The 21,892-nt window shown below is 40.0% G+C and overlaps 1 protein-coding gene across 1 annotated transcript; it reads right to left on the bottom strand.

Annotated features, from left to right (window-relative positions):
* Window positions 1-919: 919 nt before the first annotated feature.
* Window positions 920-20,437, bottom strand: ccdc178 (coiled-coil domain containing 178; the record flags this gene model as incomplete). Its single annotated transcript, XM_084056865.1, is given in 20 exon segments — window positions 920-1,045; window positions 1,048-1,134; window positions 2,246-2,380; window positions 6,746-6,895; window positions 9,535-9,694; window positions 9,910-10,055; window positions 10,241-10,354; window positions 10,464-10,625; window positions 11,143-11,326; window positions 11,631-11,767; window positions 12,303-12,456; window positions 12,700-12,842; window positions 14,942-15,162; window positions 15,289-15,492; window positions 15,691-15,770; window positions 15,878-15,933; window positions 16,458-16,594; window positions 19,980-20,090; window positions 20,219-20,256; window positions 20,352-20,437. Coding segments are annotated over 18 exon segments (2,451 nt in total). The 5' UTR covers window positions 20,035-20,090; window positions 20,219-20,256; window positions 20,352-20,437.
* Between the last annotated feature and the right edge of the window lie 1,455 nt (window positions 20,438-21,892).

Raw genomic sequence — 21,892 nt, forward strand, 5'->3', positions numbered from 1 at the left:
TGCGGAGAAGGAGAACAAGAGGCTCCTGGTGAACCACGTGCAGGTTCAGTGCTCCTCTGTTTTAAAAACCTCAGCATCCAGTTTTTCTATTAAACTGCCTGGCACTGTCAACCAGCTTGGGAATCTGAACCGGCCTAGCCATGCAGAAATTCTCTGACTAACAATTATATCAGAAACAGGATCTTGGATTACCGTCCCCTGGGAACGGGGCAGTGGGCGTCTGCTCCAATCATTACCGGCCATTCAACAAGGCTCGGCACTGCTCTCCGCTGTTAGCCATTGTCAATTATGCCATCCCTAGTGTAAACTGGCAGAACACAAAACTGAACTGCCAGTTCTGGCAGCAGTGTAACAGGATGACATCCCCCCCCCCCCCCACTCTGCCTCCCACATCCCCCCTGCTGCCTCCCCCGGCCTTCCTCCCCTCAAGCTACTTCCAAGCAAAGTAACATTTGGCTTCTGATTTGAGCATGCCTTAGCCGTGAAACTACTAACCTGACCTCTCTTATGTTCGGCTTGTGAGGTTAAGTGGACATGATGGATTAGTATGGGCCCCATCAGGATTCAGTCTGCTCCAGCTCCAGTTTGTTCGGAAAACAAAAATTGTATCGGTTCTATTGATTTCTTTATTACAAATTGGCAAGCGATATTGATATTCTGTGAATCATGCAATTATGCCCCACTTGGAGTCTTTACATTTAGTCTGTCAAGTAACGATGGAGCTGTTGTATGCACACAACTCGGATTCATTGTTACAGTGTGCACTGGTCTAAGGGTCTGAAGATTGCGTTGGCACACTCTAATATTAAGTGCATTTACAGGGGCATTATATTTACTCATTTGTATATTTTCTAAGCGTGCACATTTTGCGAGGTTGAAACCTTAGCTGTGCATAGAGACAGTCCAGGACTGAACCTGTTTAAAGTGAGTGCTGCCTGCTCTGATGGACCCTGTGCTGGGCTGTGACGGGTGACGGTGCGGTACGCTTGAATACACCAGCTCTTTTGTCCTTCACACTCTGCAGCTCTCTGATGGCTCCTCCCCCTCCATGCCCCACTCCTCCCTGCCTTGAGCTGTGATCTGCTGGGGCCTCTTCAGGCTGGGCCGCCGAGACATGGCTGCTTCCTGTAATGTCTGGACCAGACCCATCAAATACCATGTCAGCAGTCAAGGAGGGGAGGAATTTAGAAGGAAATCACTCAGCGTTATTTTTCAAAAGATACAGGTGTAGGTGGAAGAAAAGCCTTATCAATTCAAATCAATTTTGCCTTTAGTGTCTCTTATTATCTTAACTTTTTGGCGGAAACCTATAGACAATAATACACCCAGTGTCTATTTTACAGGTATAGCTTTGGAACTGATAAACGTGTCTTTTAGAGTTACAAAACTCTTACCACTATAAGGGAAGGAGGAACTACAGGAAATGAGAGCGTGGAGTTCCAGAGAATGGTTCCATGCCACCTGCCTCTGCGGTAATGCAGGACAGGACATTTTGTATAGATTCATCACTGTCCCGCTGTCCGCTTCGACCTCATCTCACGTCACAGCACAGATTAGACACCGATTATCCACTAATTGAAGATCTCACTACTCAACCTTGCGGAATGTGGTCTCACTTTTTATTCAGAAAAGAAAAAAGGTTACTTGACTCAACAAAGACGATTTGTACCTGACACTCCTGAGCTTGTTTCTTGTTGAGCCAAGCTATCTGAATTAACAGCAAACTCAAAATGAGGGAATATATATATATATTCATAACAAAAGAAATGCCCCAGTTAAAACAAGACACAAAACTAAATGTTAATGTAGTGGAATAGGCGACCAAACAGAGTGAAGGTGTTCTGTATATAGAGTTATCTGGAGAGACAGAGCTATCCCCAGATACAGGGTCACCGCATAGGCACTCTCACAGACACACCATCCATCACGTCAGTCTGTGATCTGATGAGTGGATGTATATAGAGTAAGACTGGCGTCTTTAACTCTACCATAGCAGCGATGCGGACAGCCCTGGTGAATGTTTTACTGTGGTATTGCCTGCTCCTTGTGCCTGGCCAAAGGAGGCATTAGGTAACTCAATGTTTTGGTTGTTGTTGCTTGTTTTAATTTGTTTTCACTTCCTTGATGAGGCTCATACATTTCTCAGCATCACATGAAATTAACGTACTACTATTGCATTTCGGTTAAACTTAATGGTGGCAGGTACGTGTGTTTTCCCCCCGACCTATTTTATATATACAAATACCTGGACTGTTTTTATTTTCTGGTTGGTCTCTTGAGAAAGAGCCTGGCAGTGGTCCAGTTCAGCCTGGCTATAGAGGCTGCGTTGTTTGAAGTATTTCACCATAGCTTCGTGCATCCTCTTCTGCAACAAAGAGAGCTAGGGGGAGAGAAGGCAGAGAAAAGGAATTGGTAAAGCAGGAGAGGAAATTAATGGCAGTGTTCAAGAAGAATGATGGAGGGGAATAGAGAAAGCAGTCAATAGCCCATTCTGCAGTACACGGGCCTGACAGGAATTTCACAGTCTCTTGGTTTCTCTGCCCACTCGTGTGCACTCATCAGAATCCAGTCACATCTGGCTGCCAGGATGGGGGGTTAATTTTCTCTAAATGCTTCAGCAGTTTTGTTCTAGCCGAGGCAAACTCTGTGACTGCAAAGCTGATGAGTAAAATATTTCTACTTCACCCAGTTTAACTTTATACCAATCCCCTCAAGACATATTTTACACATACACACGGAGTCATGAACCCCCCACCGAAACCAGAAATTATTCCCAGTCTCTTGGAAAGACATGCTGCTCGCTTTATTATTTGAACACAGTTTCCAAGCAAAGGGGTTTAAATTCTGATAGATGCCATTGCTTTTTTTTTTCTTCTTCTCGTTTCTCTCCCTTCATCTCTCCACTCCTTTCCTACAAAGCTTATCATTGCTTGGCAATGTGTTCCCCAGTGCATAGAAAAACTAAAGCGAATTAGCTCAGCCATCAGCTCCTGGAGGAAAAAGACAATAACAGGAATGCTCTTTATGGTGTACCCCGTTAAAACCCGGGAGCAGCGAGAAACAGCCACATAAACAAGGCAGTGCTTACATGTACAGTAGAGACATGAGCAGGCTAGCAGGAAGAAGAACATAGGAGGCAAAGTATTGATGTAATGCTTATTTTTCCTAATTTATGATACAAACACAGTGTGTGTGTGTACTTGTTGCATTCAATGGAGGGACTCAGGATTGGAGGGCTTTAGCAGTGAAGATGTATTTGACGTTCCATCCCTTTAATGTGAATCGCCGGAAAAATCGCTTGTAAAAGGGTGTGACCCAAAACTCAGCAAGCTAACTGGCTAACATGCAGTATTCTATCACCTCACATACATGGCACATCTGTTTTAATATTCTATTACCTCACATCCATGATACATCCGCTTTAGTGATGATGCCCTGAGGGAATGTTGACATTGAGACTAATCTGTCCTCTCCCTAGTTTTTTAAAAATGTTTTAATATGTGATTGAGCCCTTTATTTTGTGTTTGCGAATATCTACAGTCTGATGTTGGATTAATTGAAATGTTTAGCCCAAAGATGTATTTGTAAGTGTAGACTGAGAAATTAACCTAGGGATTTGGAATTGTTTTGTAGGAAAGAAATGATCTGATATTCATGTATCACAAGTTATGACATGTATCAGTCAAGTATTTTCTCTGATATAATAACTAGACAAGGCAATTAGCACCTGGTTCTATGATGACTGTGCAGGTAATCAGAATGTTGAAATTATTCTGTGCTACAGTCTAAACGGTACAACGATACAACTTTTGCATTACTGACACGTTGCACTAAATGCATGAGTACATTCTTTAATGTATAATGTGTAGCAGCCCTTTTGGGAGCACAAGTGGATTCTTTCCATTCAGTGTTATATATATATTAGGGAAGTCTGATATCAAGATAATATTTCAAGGATAGTTTAGAGGGAGCTTTCCTTGGCTCCCTCTGCTGAATATCAACCAATTTACAGGCTTTCCAAACGAATTAACACTCTGAACATGATTGGTGTGAGAAGTCATATACTGTAATATTGCTTTTAGCTATCAAATGATTCCAACAAAGCAAATGTAAACTGCAAGGCAGCTTCCAAATTATAGCCAAATCAGTTTTAGACAATTGATTCGTGGGAGATAAAATAACAGCCATCTGATGGCAACAATAAGTTTAAATAGGATAAATATAGCATTTCAGTGATGAAATTGAATATTGTTGCCGTTGGGCAGAAATCAGTATGTCCAAAACCATTATTTTTCAGGAAATGGAAAAAAGAACCTGCGTTCCAATGGATCCAAAGTGTTCTTATTTAGTCAAAAGCATTTCATTGATTACATATTTGAAAACCCACAGACAGACTTCAACCTGGTGTCCCTATTTTGGGCAAAAATCTTTAAAATCTTCATTCCCCCTCCCCAAAGCAGCAGATCTACAAGCTCACAAACATGTGTCCCATTGTGAGGCGTTGTGGGCTTGCAGATAAGACTTATATTTCACTACTTTTGTGCAACACTGTCATACAATGAATTATAAAATAACATTAATTTATGAAAAGACTAGAAAAAGTGCTCCTCGGAGCACAAGTCTCCGTCAGGTCAGGTAGGACCTATACCTGACCTGACGGAGACTTGTGCTCCAATAGGTTATTATGGCCTCCTTGTGGCGCTATAACAGCCAATGTAAAAAGGGTGGCATTTCTTCTTAGGCCAAGTGGGAATGTGCGTGCAAAATTTCACTGAAATTGCACACTGCGTTCATGATTTGAGGAATTTTGTTCAAAACGGACCTATCCTGCAAACTTTGGAAGTCAATGTTAGCCAAGTAGGATGATTATGAAATATCGGACACATCCGTCTTGATCACATGACTATAGAGATACTGTGTACCGATTTGCGTGAGTTTTGGAAAGAATCTGAAGGAGTAAGAGCAAAGAATGTGCTTCCCAAAAGTCAGCCTCTTGGTGGCGCTCTAAAAGGCATATGTGACGAATGCAGGGCAAAGGTTTTTTCTTGGCCTCTAGGGAGTGTGCTTGCAAAGTTTGACACAGATCGTTATAGGTAAAAACGTGAATCGACCTGTTATAGCGCCACTATGTGGCTGATTTGAACGTTTTCAAGTGGCATTTCTTCCTGGGCCAAGTGGGAATCTGCGTGGAAAGTTTCACGGAAATTGCTGGAAAGTTCATGATTTGAGGCATTTTGTTCAAAATGAACCAATCCTAGCCAATCACAATGGAATATGGAAAATCGGACAGATCTGTGTTGATCACATGACTATAGAGATATTGTGTACCTGCATGTTTTTTGGACAAAATCTGTAGGAGTAATAAAAGTCGGCCTCATGCAAAAGTCGTCCTCATGGTGGCGCTATGACAGGCTGATCTAAAGAAATTGAGGCATCCAGGGAGTGTGTGTGCACAGTTTCACAGCGACCGGGCCAACAGTGGCGGAGATTAGCTGGTCACAGACAGAAGGACGGACGGACGGACGGGCGGACACACGGACGGACGGACGGACGGACAGGGGCAAAACATGCTCTCTCGCCATGCCTTTCGGCCTGGCGGAGACAAAAAAGGGAGATACAAGGTTTTTGACAGACAGTGGCGATATTACATAAATTAGATTAAAAAAACAGAGTTGGCAGAGTTGCATCATGATTTCAGAAACATATTGTTTATAAGCTTGTTATAAAAACTACATTTAGGCACACAATACTGTTGGTGAGAAGCTGCTGTTATGGATTTGTAGAGTTGAAACAAACAAAAATGGTGAGGGCTGGAACCAGAGTAAAAGAAAATCAGGCTTTGATCATGAGCGTGGCAAATCCTGTCCACAGGATTTTATTTCTGCATGCATTTCTCACTTGATAACATTCATGCAGTTAGATGAGGAATTGCTCAAGTAAAGGTATTAGTCATTTTGGGAAGATATAATGTGTGTTGCTCAAAGCAAAGACAGTGTGGTTCCTCCCTGGTGTTATGGTTGTCATGTGTGATTCCATTTGAGCTAAACGGTGTCACTGACTATAAAGCCGAAACAGTTCAGTGTTGTTGAATTGTCTCTTTCAACTAATCAAGATCCCTGGTTCTATTTTTAACATTGAAAATGCTCCTTTTCTCCCTCTGATCTTAAGCTATGTTTTAACCATAAGGGGGGGGGGGGGGGGTGTCGCTATGTGAAACGTTGTAATCTTGTAGATCTGGTATTTTTTTTTAATGTTTGAATATGACCTAAGTGGTTAACATGGGTCTTTCTACAACAGATGTAGTGGAGAGAAACAGTGACAGAAAGATAATGAAGTGTTTCACCTTGGACTACCTTCAAAAGCTATGCAAATAAAATGTACAGTATTTACATGTACCATCTACCTCCCTCCTATACTCCCCTGGGTGGAGAGACTACATAGCCAGCATTACATTATGTCACATCCATCATCCTCCTCCACTCAAGTTATCTCATCGTTATTAGTTTGCTGCAGTTACCTCCTCATTGGGTGCCCAACTAAAACCATCCTGAAATTACTGCCCATGCAAAGCAAAGCAGAGCACACCACACCAGTCACTTGGCAAATCTGGGCAAACCAAATAGAATAGAATAGAATAGAATAGCTTTATAGCATACAACCTGTATTATATAGAATTGGATAAAAGAATAAAAGAGGAATCTTACCTTTGTTTGGAAATGAAAAGATATCAAAAGAGGAATCATACCTGTGTTTGGAAATTAAAAGATATCTCAACGCGGTTCTTCTCATCTAACACACACGCAGCATCTTGTCTGGCTACTAGAAGGGTCTTCTGGAGATCTCTGTACTGGCGCGCCAACACAATATTCTCTTTTAGTGCCGTCTTTAGTGCTTCCTATACACACAAAGAACAACAAAAAAAGCAACAAAAAATATAGTTTAAAGTGATTGAAATAACATGGATATTTGGCTTGATAGCATACACATCATGATGAGAATTATTAACCACTTTAAGCCTATGCTATATTTTCAGAAAAGAAATTTGGTGTAGAAGGGGGGAAATTAGCAGTACAGAGCTGACCCCGGTCAACTAGTATTAGTTTACTAAGTATATAAGGTTTAAGTGTAAACTGATGATGATCATAAGCATGACAGAATTGCCTTGGTGTGCTGGGCTGATATGAGGAGTTCCATCATTTTTGTCCTGCATGAGGCCATAGTAAAGCCTGGCAGAAGCAAGCTGCCACAACTTACAGCAGAATGAATAAGTGCTGAGGCAGCATGATGTACAATATGGCTGTCAGATACATAATGAGTGATCAAATATATAGATCAATGTTTCCATGACTCTACAGCATACATACCATAATGGAGAGATACAGAGGGAAAGATTTTTACATGCTCGAGGGATTTGAGAGTCAATGCAGAAATTGTATAGTAGTAACAGCACAGTTATGAAAAAAAACATTTTGACTATACATTTTGATCTTTAATGTGGTCATACCAAAGGCATGTTCTAGGCTAAAAGGGAATAAGAAGGAATAAGAGGCAAACAACAGTGGACACTATTTAAGGAAATCAAGCAAATAAATGTATATGAGGTGGTGTCTCTGCATGTCCCCTTTTCATCTGCACACCGTTTCCCAAAGATTGGATGTGCGGCTAGTGAATATCTCAACTCTACCTGCAGACATAATGAAGTGTGTCTCTGCAGTAAAACAGAACAGCACTAAAGTGATGAGTTTAACCCAGCAGAAAGAGGGGCTGTAAACATGACAAATGCCTGCTATTGATTTCAGGTTTAATTACTCCATGCAGCACTGACAAAGCCCATCTGATGCTGTTGTGAAGTGTAAATGGAACAAATTACACTTCATTGCCCATAAGAAACTGATAGCGTCGGCAGTTTGCATTGTTTACTTTGTCCTCGCCAAACGACAGGCCCTGATCAAATTAACAAATAGGCATGTGTTTGAAAGCAGACACCTTTGGAGAGGATTTTGTAGGGATTAGAGATGACCAGAGATTGTGTTGGACCAACAGGTCACCTTGATTTCGTCTTGATGCACACAATATTCAAGTCTTTCTGAAGGCAACTTCAGAGAGTAACTGATTTGAGCAGGTGTTAAAAGGCGACTACACAATCTGGTACACATTGCATTAAATGTGACCACACAGATAGATGCATGTACTCGCATACAGAAACATACTCTCTCTCTCACTCACACACACACACACACGCGCACGCACGCACGCACGCACGCACGCACGCACGCACGCACACACACACACACACACACACACACACACACACACACACACACACTCACACAAGCTATTAGTAATACTAATAAATTATATCTGACACTCAACAACTGAAGAATGAACATTTCTGGAAAAGGAGGTGGTGTTGTAACCTACAGGGGTTTATGGAAGTGTCCTATGCAGTCAGCAATTTTATATGGAATCTTGTATGTGAAATTGTCTGGCCATTCCACTTCATGCACAATGATTTCCGAACAGTTAGTGCATCTTATTATGTTATGCTAATGCAGACATTATATGTGCTTTATATTGAACTCAGTGATCAAAGTAACCAATTTCCCTAGAAGTTAACACACTCTCTCTCTCTGATCTTTTTATTTTGGTGAGGAGCATTGTTGTTTCCATTTTATTCTGTCAAGTGAAAAGACTAAACCCCTTTTTGCATGGGTGACTTTTATCTGGCTAATGGGAGTTGTGTCTATGAGGAAGACTTCTAATTCTTAAATTGTCTCACGCCAACAACTTCTTTAAAGTTGCTGCACTTGGATGCATGGCAGCTTAAGCTCCATTGCCTTTTCTTGTTTTGAACTAATGCATTCTTGATCACCGTTTAATGAAACTATATACCACATGGCGATTTCACATTAGATAAGCCATGTGAAACCCCCATCAGCAAAGAAGCTCTGGCTGGGGCTGATAATCCTGCAGATGAAAACCTTACAATAAATAGGGGATTCTATTACAAAGGACCATTTAAATATATGCTGCTTTGTGCACTGTAAACTGCAATGTTTATACAAGCAAATCTTTGTGAGGTGAATGACTAAAAACAAACAAAAAAATATATTTTCTTATATTATTGAGGATCGAAGCTTGCATTGAAATTCTGATTTTAAATCCAGGCCTTCAGGTCACCAAACGGGCCAAGCACCCACCACGCATCATCAAATCTGACCAGAAAAAAGCCTATAAGAACAGTGAGTTGTCATTTGGGAAAAAGCACTTAAACAAGATTGACCATGGCTTGTAATTTTAATTGCTTGCTGCTCCTTTCTCTTCCCTGAAAAACTGCATTTTCTTCTTAAGAAAAGGATTGTGACCTGTAATTCGGTGACGCTAATCCACAAATAAACAATGAGATTTCTCTCCAGCTTGCCTTTGATTTCACAGTATTTGGCACATACACAAAAAGTACAGCATGACAGTTTTTCCCCTGTCACGTTCACAAAGAGTTGGATGATATTTCAGTCACAGTAACATTGTGGTTACCTTGGTGTCTTCCATTTTCTTTTGTCTTGCTGCTAAATGAGAAGTATGTGTCTTAATGGATTGCTGCGTTCGTTGTTGGTAGTCATTAATATCAGACTGCAAGGTGTTCATTATGAGTGTAGCTGATTGGTTTTCGAATTCCACAGTATCAAGCACATTTCTGAAAGCAGAAAATAAAAGTGAATGCTTATCAACATCATTTTTTTAAATATCATAAAAATGCAGTGACACAAATTATGGAATAATGGAAGAGATGAAACTTCCAAGTTCCTGTGACCTGAAATTGCAGATTATTACACATCGTTCATGCTATTGGTAGGCGTTTGTTCTCAGATATTATCATGTCTCAATTTGATGTGCTATATGGATTCTTACTGAAGTTCCTCTATGATTTCTGGCATTGCTGCAGCTGTTTTTTCCATGTTATCTGATGCAGCTCTGTACTCTGTGGACCTTTTTGACAGGTCACTGATCCTGCTCAGCGTCTGGTCATATCTCTTTATTGTTGCACTGTGTAGCTCCTGTAGTAAACAAATAATAGGATTCATGTTAACATATTCTGCATAGCTTGGTTGCACCAAATGTTCACTGCACAGAAATGTTTGCCCAACAACAAAATGACAGACTGGCTTTTCACTCAATGAAATGTACAGAACAAACCTAACTTATCATTGCTTTTTGCAACCCATAGCATTGCCTGATTTACCTTGACAGCATTCAGCTGGTCAAATTTGAGTCTTTTCTCATTCTCAAGGCTGTCTGATATGGTCCTGTGCTCAGACTGGATTTTGTGCAATTTCTCTGTCAAAGCCTTGATTTTCTGAAAGAAAGAGACATAATAAGCCGTTTCTTTTTATCTGACAATACATACATGTTTTCAAAATACCTAGAAAACAACACATTCTAAATTTCTGCATTGTTTTTTGTACCTGAGATTTATCATTGTAAAGTTTCCTCAGTGCCTCAATTTCTGTCTCCAGGTCTTTCATAGCTGATGATACATCTTCAAATTCCTTCTGAAGTTCTTGATTGGTGAGCTCCAAATTTAATTGCTCTTGGTGTAACTCTTCAGTGATCATTGCGCACTGACTCTGATGTGAAGAACATCATATGCATACATACATCTCTCGTAAAGCCTTATTATTTTCATTTATATGTATGTGTTACATTTGTATTGGTTACATTTATAATTCAACTATACGTTGTTGTTTTATTTCTGTAGTGACTCAAAATCTAGTAGTTTACCTTAAGCATCGCCGCACGTTTCATCTCACCCATCAGCTCTGTTTTCAAGTTTCCTGTCACTTTCTGGAGGATCCGAGCATTTAAGTAGGGAAGACAAGTCACTCTATAGTAACATTTATAAAGTATTTGACCACTTAAACCATATATACTTTGTTGACCGGGGTCCCCCATGGGTCTAATGGTCCCCTTCTTTTTTCCCTCTATACGAAATCTCTTTGGGAAAAATAGCCAATGTACAAGCTCACAACACGACACATTGTGATGCGTGTTGTGAATGTTTATTACAACATGCCCATAACAGGGATGCTAGGTTTCAAGTGGCTAATAATGTATACAGTATACAGTATGTATGTTTCCACTAACCCTGGCCTTCTGTTCTTCCATGAAGGTGAGCTGCTCTTGCTCCTCTCTCCTCGTCTTGATGGCACCATGCTGGGCTACAACCTGGGTCAGTTCATCTTTGGCCCGGTCCCTCTGCTCTTCATTCTCACAGATCTCTTGAAGCATGGCCTTCTTGTCCATAGCATTCTGCCTCACCGTTTCTTCACTGACACAAAAATACAGATGCACGGCGAGTAAATACCCAGAAATGCCCTGCAACAAACAAAATTACTATATCCAGCTGAAGGAATGTGACTGTGCTATTTCTCCTCATATCTTGTCTTTGAGAATGAGTTTTATTTGAAATTGTGATGCGAGTGTGATGATAACATCAAAGATACCCGTCACCTTTTGATAATATTTCATTGTAATATTACATACATACATGATGGAATCATTCTGCCAGAGCAGGAGTTACATTTTTCACATGGTTGTGGTCTCATTTTCAAAGTGATTCTCTCTAACTGTACCTCATGGAAATTTTCTTCTTGTAGTCTTGGACTTCCCGCTCATACTCTCTGATGTCCTCATAGAGGGCCATTAGTGCATTATGTTTGGAATGGCATTCCTCTTGTAAGTGAAAGACCTCTTCCTCCCCATCCAGCTTCTGGAAACAAGGAACAGCAAGTTAAAGTGTCAATAGTGGTGACAACAGCAGGGTCCTCCTGATGACTGACTGGATTCTGTGTCGACTACAGCAACAACTCCGGTTTAATTCCGGCTGGACACCTGAGTTGCATGTCATTCCTCCTCTCTCTGCACTCAGCACTACTCTAAACTGTACTCTTATCTACAGTATTATAACACAACCTCACTGGGGGGAAACATTACTAAATCGTGATGACAGCATTAGTTGCTAACATTACTGTATAAGTTGCAATATTTTCTAACAAGTATAACATTTTACAACATTACTAAAAGGTTATCATGAGATTACTTACAGCTTTTTTTATGTTTTCTTGTAACTTAGTTAGCTGCTCATTCAACGCTGCTGTCTTTCGGACTTCTCCCTCTATTTCAATATTCAATTTCAAGACCTACAATAAAAAGCCAGAAAGGTGAATTAGACTAGTGCTGTCAGCTGCGTTAAGTCAAGCATTTTGTGTGTATTCAAGCATATTACAGTACACTGTATCAGTTACCCGGTCATTCAGAGATGTCTCGCTCGCCTCCATTTCAGGAATACGCTCTAATATGGCTGCACACTGTTTTTTCTTATGAGCAGCCAGTTGTTCAGCATCCTTCTTGTTGGTACACTGAACTTCCCAATGTGCCTTCAACTGTTTTAGCTCTTCTCTGGAAAGGAAAAACAAAATAATGTCTTCAGTGATCGGCTTAACTCGCCACAATCAGCATTGTTAGACAAAAGATATTTATAAGACACATGTATACATGTACCACTACCGGTGCATGTGATCTGATGTAACTACGGCTTATGCTACACAGTAAGTGGATGCTTTTTAATACCTTCCAATTGTTTGGCTTCTTTGATGGTGATTCCCTTTTGTTTCCATTCATGAGTAGACCTTTGATACTCACTGTTTTTCAGCCAGCTGATTCCTGATGTCCTTCATTACTAACTCCATTGATCTCCTTTTATTGTCAGCCTTTTGTTCATTCTCTTTTAATTCCTCCTCAGCCAAATTCAGATGCTTGCGTGTTCTCATGCACATTTCATCAGCCTAAACAAACAGAGAAAACAGGGTTGTATTTCCGGCAGATACCATTTGTTCATAGAATTGGATTTTTTTCTTACATATTGGTATTGACTTTATAAACACATAACGCAGTGGTCTAATCATGCCCTGTTAAAAGAAAGTGTTGTGAATCCCATGGCGGTGCATCAGTGAGGCCATCAGCTAAAAGGAGTTAAAACACACATTAATGGTCTTTACCGATCATACAGCGTGTCATAAAACAGTCCTTGCTGAGGGAAGTGGTGCATGAAGGCAGTCAACATAACATAAAAAAAAGTTTAGAAATGTGATGCAGTGTTTCAAAAATAACCAACAAATTGTGCACTTTGTGACACATCAAATGTAGTGCATTAACAATTCCATATGCTCAGAATTTGAGTGTATGGCGTATTTATGGCCTTTTCCAACTGGAGTGTTGACACAATATGAAAGTATTCTTGATCTTAAGGTAGAGATTTGTGCATGCATCAGATAGAGCATTATTCTACTGTACCCTTGCTCTTTTATGATGATTGTTTTTTGGTTGTTAAACACTGTCAGTAAGCTGGTTCAAGTTTTGAAATTATGAGTAAAGCGATACATACATAAATAGCACTTTTCTGTGCATACCCTTCATTTGATTGCTAGTTTATCAGTCTGTCTGCCTTTAACAATTAGTTTGTTTATTTGACAATTGAGGTAAATAGATACATACTGTAGAATGGATACTGTATGCTGTATGTACTGTTCCACCATTGCCTGAGCTTCAAACCCATATAAACAGCACACAGATGGTTTCCCAGGAGAGTGTATTAGTTCCCTTTCTCACCAAATTATTATTCTAGTCTCTGGTACATTTACAAAACAGTATAAATGGTTGTGATGATATAATTTAATTTAAAAGCACGGAAATAAAATTAGCCTGTGAGAGACACTGTTATGCAATGCTGTTAGTTGCTAAGATTGAGTTAAAGGTAGGGTAAGTGACATTTTTTGGTTAAAACAAAAGGTTTTTTGTTAACAGCTTAAAGCTCTATATTCTCATAGTATAGAGCGTTTGTCCAGTAACGGGACTCTCCCCATCTCTCCAGCTCTTCAATAAACATAAAATAAATGTTCAGAAAGGTTGACAACTTCAGCCAATCATGAGAGAGTACCCATTGATCAGCTTCAATTTGATAGTGTTCCAGTTCCAATTTTGTCTGCTCATTTCTTTGTGTAATTACTTCAACTTATTTACTTTCACTTATTTATCCTGTATCCTGTATGAGTTTGTTCTCCTGATTGGATAAAATTGGTATCTCGACCTGAAAATGCAGAAAGAGCTGGAGAGACAGGGAGACCCCTGTTATTGAGCAAACACTCTATCAACGAGTCGTCAACGTTTTTCAGGCCTAGGACCCCTTCGCTGAGAGAGCGAGAAAGCAGGGACCCCCACTACATATTGTATAAAATTGTGTTGCAAATTAAACGTTTTCATTGATTTCAAAGATAGCTTCATTGAATTGTTTGACAGCACTATCATCAGTGTTGTGTAAATTAATGTTTCTTTGTTCACACATGATCTTATCTATTAATATGTTGGATACATGTTAATGTGTATTTTCAGACATTTAACCACTTAAACCCTCAATACTCCCCCCCCTCCTCAACACCTTGTGAGCTTGAAATTCTGCTATTTGTGGCAAATGTTCCGCCCAAAATAGGGATGTGTTAATATTTCATATTTGTATTAAAGTGGTTAATATTTAAAAACAAGTTCCTATCACACAAAGATTTGGCGACCCCCCTGTAGTATCTCTGAAGACCCCCTAGGGGTCCCGGACCCCCTGTTGAAGACCCCTGCTCCATAGAAATGATTAGTATCACAATATAGAGCTATGTAACACTTATTTTAACAAAACAATATCACTTACCCGACCTTTAAGTGGTAAGAAGCAATCTATCTAATATAAATGGGTTATATTGACTGCTAATTTTCTCGTCACCTTTTAGGGGCATCACATTCCCTGTAAGTTCAAGTGGTGTTACAAAGCAATCTCTCCCAACAGGGAACACACTCACACTCATTGACACACATTTATTATCTATAGAGTTGTCTATACCTCTATTTGGGCAGGGCTCATTTGGTGCATGGCTTCAATCTCCAGCTCAAGCTTTTCCTTAACAACAGGACCATGTTTTTTGACAAAGCTGATGTCCTCATGTAAGTGCTGGTTCAGAAGTTCCATATGCTCCACTTTCTCCTGCACTTGCTCAAGCTTATCTTTTCTCAGTTTTAGGTGCCACTTTAGTTCAGTGATGTCTCTGGTGCAAGCCTCATGCTCTAAACAAAGACAAAGATATATGAATAATAAAAAAACATTTTTTTTATATTTGTATACATAGAAAATAATGGGAAAGTTATAATAATACTGTGCAAAACACAGAAGAGCTGTTTGGAGAGGGTGACCTTTTTGGACTACAAGAGGGTACTCCTGTTGCTTCCACAGCGAAAAACTGTCAACTTTACTCTCCAAAGCTCTCTTGGTTCTCTTCTCCCTTTGAAGAGCCTCCTCTGCATCCTGGCGATCAGCCTCCAGACGCTCAATCAGATACAGAACTTCCACCAGTACATCTGTTGTTTCCTTCCGTAGCGGGGGAAATGGACCGCTTTCTGTGGGAGAGATTGCCAACATGAAAATTCAAGCACTTTGTGTTATTGTATGATCAAATCGTCATTATTAAACTAAAGGATGTTTTGTAAAAACTAGTTTAGAAATAACAACAATTAAAAGGTATATGGGAAATCAGAACATTTTAAAATTGACTCTTATTTTCAGTATGTGTGTTTAAATCAAATACGTTATCTCACCTCTTGTACCGAGTCCAATGCCTTCGATGAACAACTCTGTAGTTACAAGGGATTTGAAATCGGAGTCATGGGCCTGAAATCTGGTAAAAGAAAGAAAAAGAAAACCTCTGATATGGATCTTATTCATATTGTAATGAAGATTAGAAAAAACTAATAAAACAAGAACAAAAAGGAGGTGAAACTTCACCTTAAATGTTTGCGGTATGGCTGTTTCTCATGTGGCCGTGGCTGGAGATTTCCAGACTGGTGGAAAACAAAAGGAAGGGGCAAACACTGAGCACAACATACAGTATTTTCCAGGGATTAGCTTATTACACTTTTTTTCACAAAATTTGGCTTGTAACCTCTCACATGTTTGACCACAACCAGTGGTGGATAGTAACAACGTATATTTACTTGAGTATTGTACATTTTTGGAATATTTTTTATTTTTGTATTTTCAAGCTGATGACTTTTGCTCTGCTATATTTTGAATAGAAATATTGTACTTTTGACTCCACTACACTCCTGAAACTTACATTTAACATATATTATGAATTAACCACTTAGGCCCTATTTCAAATATAGTGAAAATAGCAGAGCCTATTTTGAGCTTATAGATCTGCTATTTTGACTATTTTTGACATTTTCTGAAAATTGCTGAACATTTCTGAAAGTTTCAGAACATTTCTGAAAATGGGCTTCGTAATTTGTACTTTTCAATACTTAGTATTTACTTGAGTATATACTTTGTCCACCACTGATCACATCTGACACCAGTAGTTTACCTGTTGACACCAATTATCCACCTTGCTCTTCAGCTCTTGGATGTGGCAAATAGCTTTGTTGACACATGGCGAGGGGGTGTTAACCAAGGCACATCTGCGACGTCTACCGGGGCAGACGGCTTGAAGATCCTCTTGATCTTGGGAGATACAGAACACTGACAACTGAATTTCAAATATAGTAAATCACTTGGAGACATTTATTTACAGGGATGTAAGCAATCAGTTTACAGCCCCTTCGGTATGGTAGAGTAAATAAAGTATTGTACTGAACAAAAATCTCATATACAGTAACTAACTCATCGAATCAGACTCAAATCAAAAAGAAAAAGACCTTTGTAGTCATTATTTGAAATAATGACTACAACTTCTTTGCTAAATATGGTTTAAAAAGTCCTACATTAATTGAATATGGCTCTGACTGTAATTCTCTGCTTTTCCTTTCCTTTCCTTGATATCCTTCACCATATTGGAGGTATCAGTGAGAAAGTAGAATCTCAATCCACTAGTTTGAGAATCCTGAAGCAAACCCAAGGGCAATATTCTTTGTGGTGAAAGGACGCCATCTGGCTGCAAAACGACAAGGAACACACCAACAGACTGATGCCATTCACACCTGCTTTGGACAGTTAGACATTTTTTAATAAACTAACAAAGAATGTGTTTTCCAATTCTATTTACTATACGATCAGAGAACGCAAAGTCTTCTAATGTGTAACATTTATCAAATCTACTAAATAGTCATGTCATGTGTGTATTGTATTTAAGTCATTTTTGTGGGTGGGGGGCTTTTTGAGCCTTTATTTGACAGATACAGAGTAGATAGACAGGAAATAAGGAGAGCGAGGGTAGTGGAGTGACAAGCACAAAATGGTTTGTCCTGCCCGGAATCGAACCAGGCCCTATAGGGACTTGATGTTAGAGCCAATGTGGTACACGCCCGCCCCTAAGCATTTAGCTACCTGGTCAGCCATGTCATATTTAATCATATGATGTATGATGCATTTCATGTCATTCCATAAACTCCTCATGCACAGACAACATTTATGAATGCTACTATGTCACACCTCTGCAAGATGCATAATAACAGGAGGAAGAGTAGATCAGTGCTGGCAGTATGAAGCTGACAGTAGCAGTAGTTGGTATGGACACCAAAATGTCAACGAGACACAAAATCTCTTGTGTTCTGTAAGATTTCAGGACACAGTGTCATGATCAAGGCCTCACGTCAGGTCGGTGTATGTATAATGCATCCATGTGACTGTGTGTGCCTCTCAGTGTGCCTATGCCCCTCCCTTGCTCTGCTCCAAGAGTCTGATTGCCCTGACTGCTGTCACCTGTGAGGACCAGCTGAGCCTCTAATTGCCATCTATAACTAAAATGTCAAATTAAAACCACCTTAAATAATTTAGTTATTTTAGAAATAGTTCATCTTTTACTCAAGAGGGACAACACCCATCGCAGGTTGATGATGTAATTTGTCCATATGTGGTCCAGACCAGCCCTATGGAATGTTATTTGCATGTCCTAATAAAAAACAACGTAATACTTCCTACGGTTAATATGAACATTAAAACAATATTTTAAATATGTTTCATTAGTTACTATTACTATTTCTAAAATAAAAAACATATTTAAGGTGTTTTTAATTTGACATTTTAGTTATAGATGGCAATTATAATATATTAAGGCATAGCCAGGGATCCTTTTAAAGACTCTCTTCTTGTATGTCCAGTGCTTGGTCAGTTGTGTGTCAGGTTCTTTGATGCCAGCGTTATGTTCAAGTTCAGTAATTGTGTTAGTTATGTTGTGAGTGTACTCTGGATGTGTGTGAAAATTCTATTGGCTTCATCTTCTGTGTTTATTTGAGTTCCTGCACTTGGGTCCTAACACCGGTTCCTGACACACAGTATCACAGTTTGGCCATTCTGGCCAAAGTTGACTGACTGAGACATCCTGGCAAATGAAATTCTTTATATTCTAAATTTGTGTAACTAGTTACCACGCATGTCGGGTGCCACACAATTCGGCCACGATGCAAGTCGGGAATACATGCCAGGCGTTTGTGCAATACTCCTTTAACTCATTGTACATGTTGTCTGACATGTTGGAGGCTCACCTCACATTTTCTCACATACTGGCAACTATATTGGCGAAGCGGTACAAACGTGACGCAAAGCTCAGCTAATCAGAGAGGCCGACAGGTCGGAGTTAGCCAATCAGGGAAGCTGGTGCCTGCCTACATAACAAACACATTGACGCAGAGGCACAAACGTGACATGAAGCTCGGCCAATCGGTTAAGCCGTCGGGTCGGATTGCCCAATCAGGGAAGCTGAGACTCACACCCCTCCCAAACACACAGAGATTCGGTGCGTCCCCCGCAGACAGACAGACAGATAGGCATTCACAGTTTTTCAGTTCTCAGAAACCATTGGTCCGATCAAATTGCCCTGCACTGCACAACCCCCAGTCATACTGTAGGCCTACAACAAACATGCCAAGTTTGAGGCCGTTCGGTCGTGTGGTGTTTGAGTCCACATGATATATAATTTGTGATATGTGAAGAATTGGTTTGTGTTCAATTGTCAGACAATATAAAATGCCAAACAATTATGTATGTAGAAAAATCACACCCAGTGTGAAGTGGGCGGTGTGTGGTCATCACAACATGACTCACTTTAAAAAAAGGATAAATGACTTTTTTTAAAGTCCATACTGCTATTCATAGGGCTGCACATGTGTCATGTGTTTCGCTAGCCAATCACAGTCCTGAATTTGCAAAGTCAGCCAATCACATTACAGTTAGTGGTGATGACACTAGCTGTAATGTGATTGGCTGACTTTGCAAAAGTATCGATTTCCATTAACAATGGAAGGGTTAGGGGGTATACAAATGTTTTGGTCGGTGTCCAAAACTCAATCAATTATAAAACAATCATAGCAATATTAACCAGGCCAAACCCATGAGGATCTGATATAGGATATAGCCTGCTGCAAATTATTGGCTGATCATACTTAAAGATATAGGGTAAGTGATTTATTTTTTATTTTTTAGAAAGTTTAAAGTACTATATTCTGATAGTAATCATTGCTACAGAGCGTTTGTTTGGTCACAGGGGTCTCTCCAGCTCTTTAGTACACAGAATATAGTACATTTTCATGTAGGTGACAAAATTTAAGCCAATCAGGAGAGAGCACTGAAAATGCATTTTCTGTTTAATAAAGAGCTGGAGAGACATGGGAGACTCCTTTTGCTGAACAAACACTCTATAGCAATGAGTACTATCAGAAAATAGAGCTTTTTAACACTTATTTTAACCAAAGTAAATCACTTACCCTACCCTAAGTATTTATTTTGTTAATTCCAATCCAAGCAGATGGCTTAATAACACACACAAGCAAACACACACACACACACACACACACACACACACACACACACACACACACACACACACACACACACACACACACACACACACACACACACACACACACACAAACAAACAAACAAACACACAAACCTTGTAGATCATGTCCTTCTCTTGAAGGGAATCTAAGGGGTTCAACTTCAGGCATTGTGGTAACAATGCTGAATCATCCGTCATCACCTCTGCTGGGGGTCTCCACACAACCTGGTAGAAATAGAAAATTGGAACCGTTTAACATTATTGCAACCACACAAAAATCTGAAATAAGAAAATACAAATAATTTTAAACACAGGCATTTGATGATGTAGTGTGTGATGTTGGCTAAACTTACAAACACTGCCTCCCACGTTCTGTTCTGGATGCTGTGAGCTAAGTTTGCGTTAAATTGTTAATGAAACTTTAATGAGTTGTGGTCGTTGTCATGGCAGAAAGTGAAAGCAAAAAAGTTGCTGCTATCAACTTACTTGTAAAATGCCCCTTAGGTGTTATTATCCTTGGCCAGAGAGTCAATTATCTGGCCGAAGTTTAGGCCTACTCACTGCAAAGTTTGCCCCAAATAAAGCAAAAGTGGCAACAATGTCGGTGACGCGACACGGAGTTAACGTGCTGTCAATCTCCACTCAGCATATGCTGCGGTTGCTTAGCAACAAGCAGGTTCAGAGTGAAAGTCGGGGCTGCATTCAAGACTAATGACTAGAGAACAGTAAATTCACTTCTGTTCAGCTGCACGGGGGAACTTTTGTCATTGTGTGTTGCACAATTCACTTTGACACATTGCATTCAATACAATTGAATTACCAATAGTGTGTTCAGAGGAAGTAGCCATATACAGCAGGGGTTTGGTGATACAAAAATGATAGAGGCATGTGAAAAGTAGGCTACCCCACAGATTAAATGACCCAATCAAAGCTAAAGTGAAAATCCACATTAAAACTAGAAAAAGTCTCTGCCATATTGTGGGCCAGCAATGTAATGGAATATGAAGAATCGGACAGATCCTTCTTGATCACAATATTACAATAATGTGTACCGATTTCGTTCAAAACGGGCCACTCCTGCAACAATTATGTCAATCTTAGCCAATCAGGATAGAATATGAAAAATGTAACAGATTCGTTTTGATCACATGACTATAGAGATCATGTGTACCGATGTGCATGACATTTGGATGAAATCTGAATGAGTAATATCAAAATAATTGTTTTACACAAGTCGGCCTCCTGGTGGCGCTATAAAAGGCAGATGTGAAAAATGCAGGGCAAAGTTTTTTCATTGGCCTCTAGGGAGTGCACATACAAAGTTTTACATAGATCGGTGCAGTTATAGGTAAAAACGCGAATCGGCCTGTTATAGCTTCACCATGAGCTGATTTGAAAAAAAATCAAGTGGCATTTCTTTCTTGGCCTAGTGGGAATGTCCGTGCATAATGTCACAAAAATCGCACACTGCGTTCATGATTTGAGGCATTTTGTTCAAAACGGAGCACTCCTGCAAACTTTGGAAGCCAATCTTAGTCAATCAGGATGGAATATGAAAAATGTGAATGATGCGTTTTGTTTAATGACTATGGAGATACTGTGTACCGATTTGCGTGATGTTTGGACAACATCTGTAGGAGTAGATGTCAAAAAATGTGTTATGCAAAAATCGGCCTCCTGGTGGCACTATAACAGGCCCATGTGAATAATGTGGGTCAAAGGTTCTGCTCTGGCATCCAGGGAGTGTGTGTGTGCGTGCGTGTGTGTGTGCGTGTGTGTGCGTGTGTGTGTGCGTGTGTGTGCGTGTGTGTGTGCGTGTGTGTGTGTGTGTGTGTGTGTGTGTGTGTGTGTGTGTGTGTGTGTGTGTGTGTGTGTGTGTGTGTGTGTGTGTGTGTGTGTGCACAGTTTCGCTGCGACCAAGCCAACGGTGCCGGAGATTGGCTGCTCGCAGACGCAGACAGACATAGACACGCGCATGCATGCACACATGGACAGATGGACAGGGACAGGGTGTCCATCATAGTCGC

The sequence above is a fragment of the Gymnoscopelus microlampas genome (assembly GCF_963454915.1).
Source record: "Gymnoscopelus microlampas genome assembly, chromosome: 5".
NCBI classification, from domain to species: domain Eukaryota; kingdom Metazoa; phylum Chordata; class Actinopteri; order Myctophiformes; family Myctophidae; genus Gymnoscopelus; species Gymnoscopelus microlampas.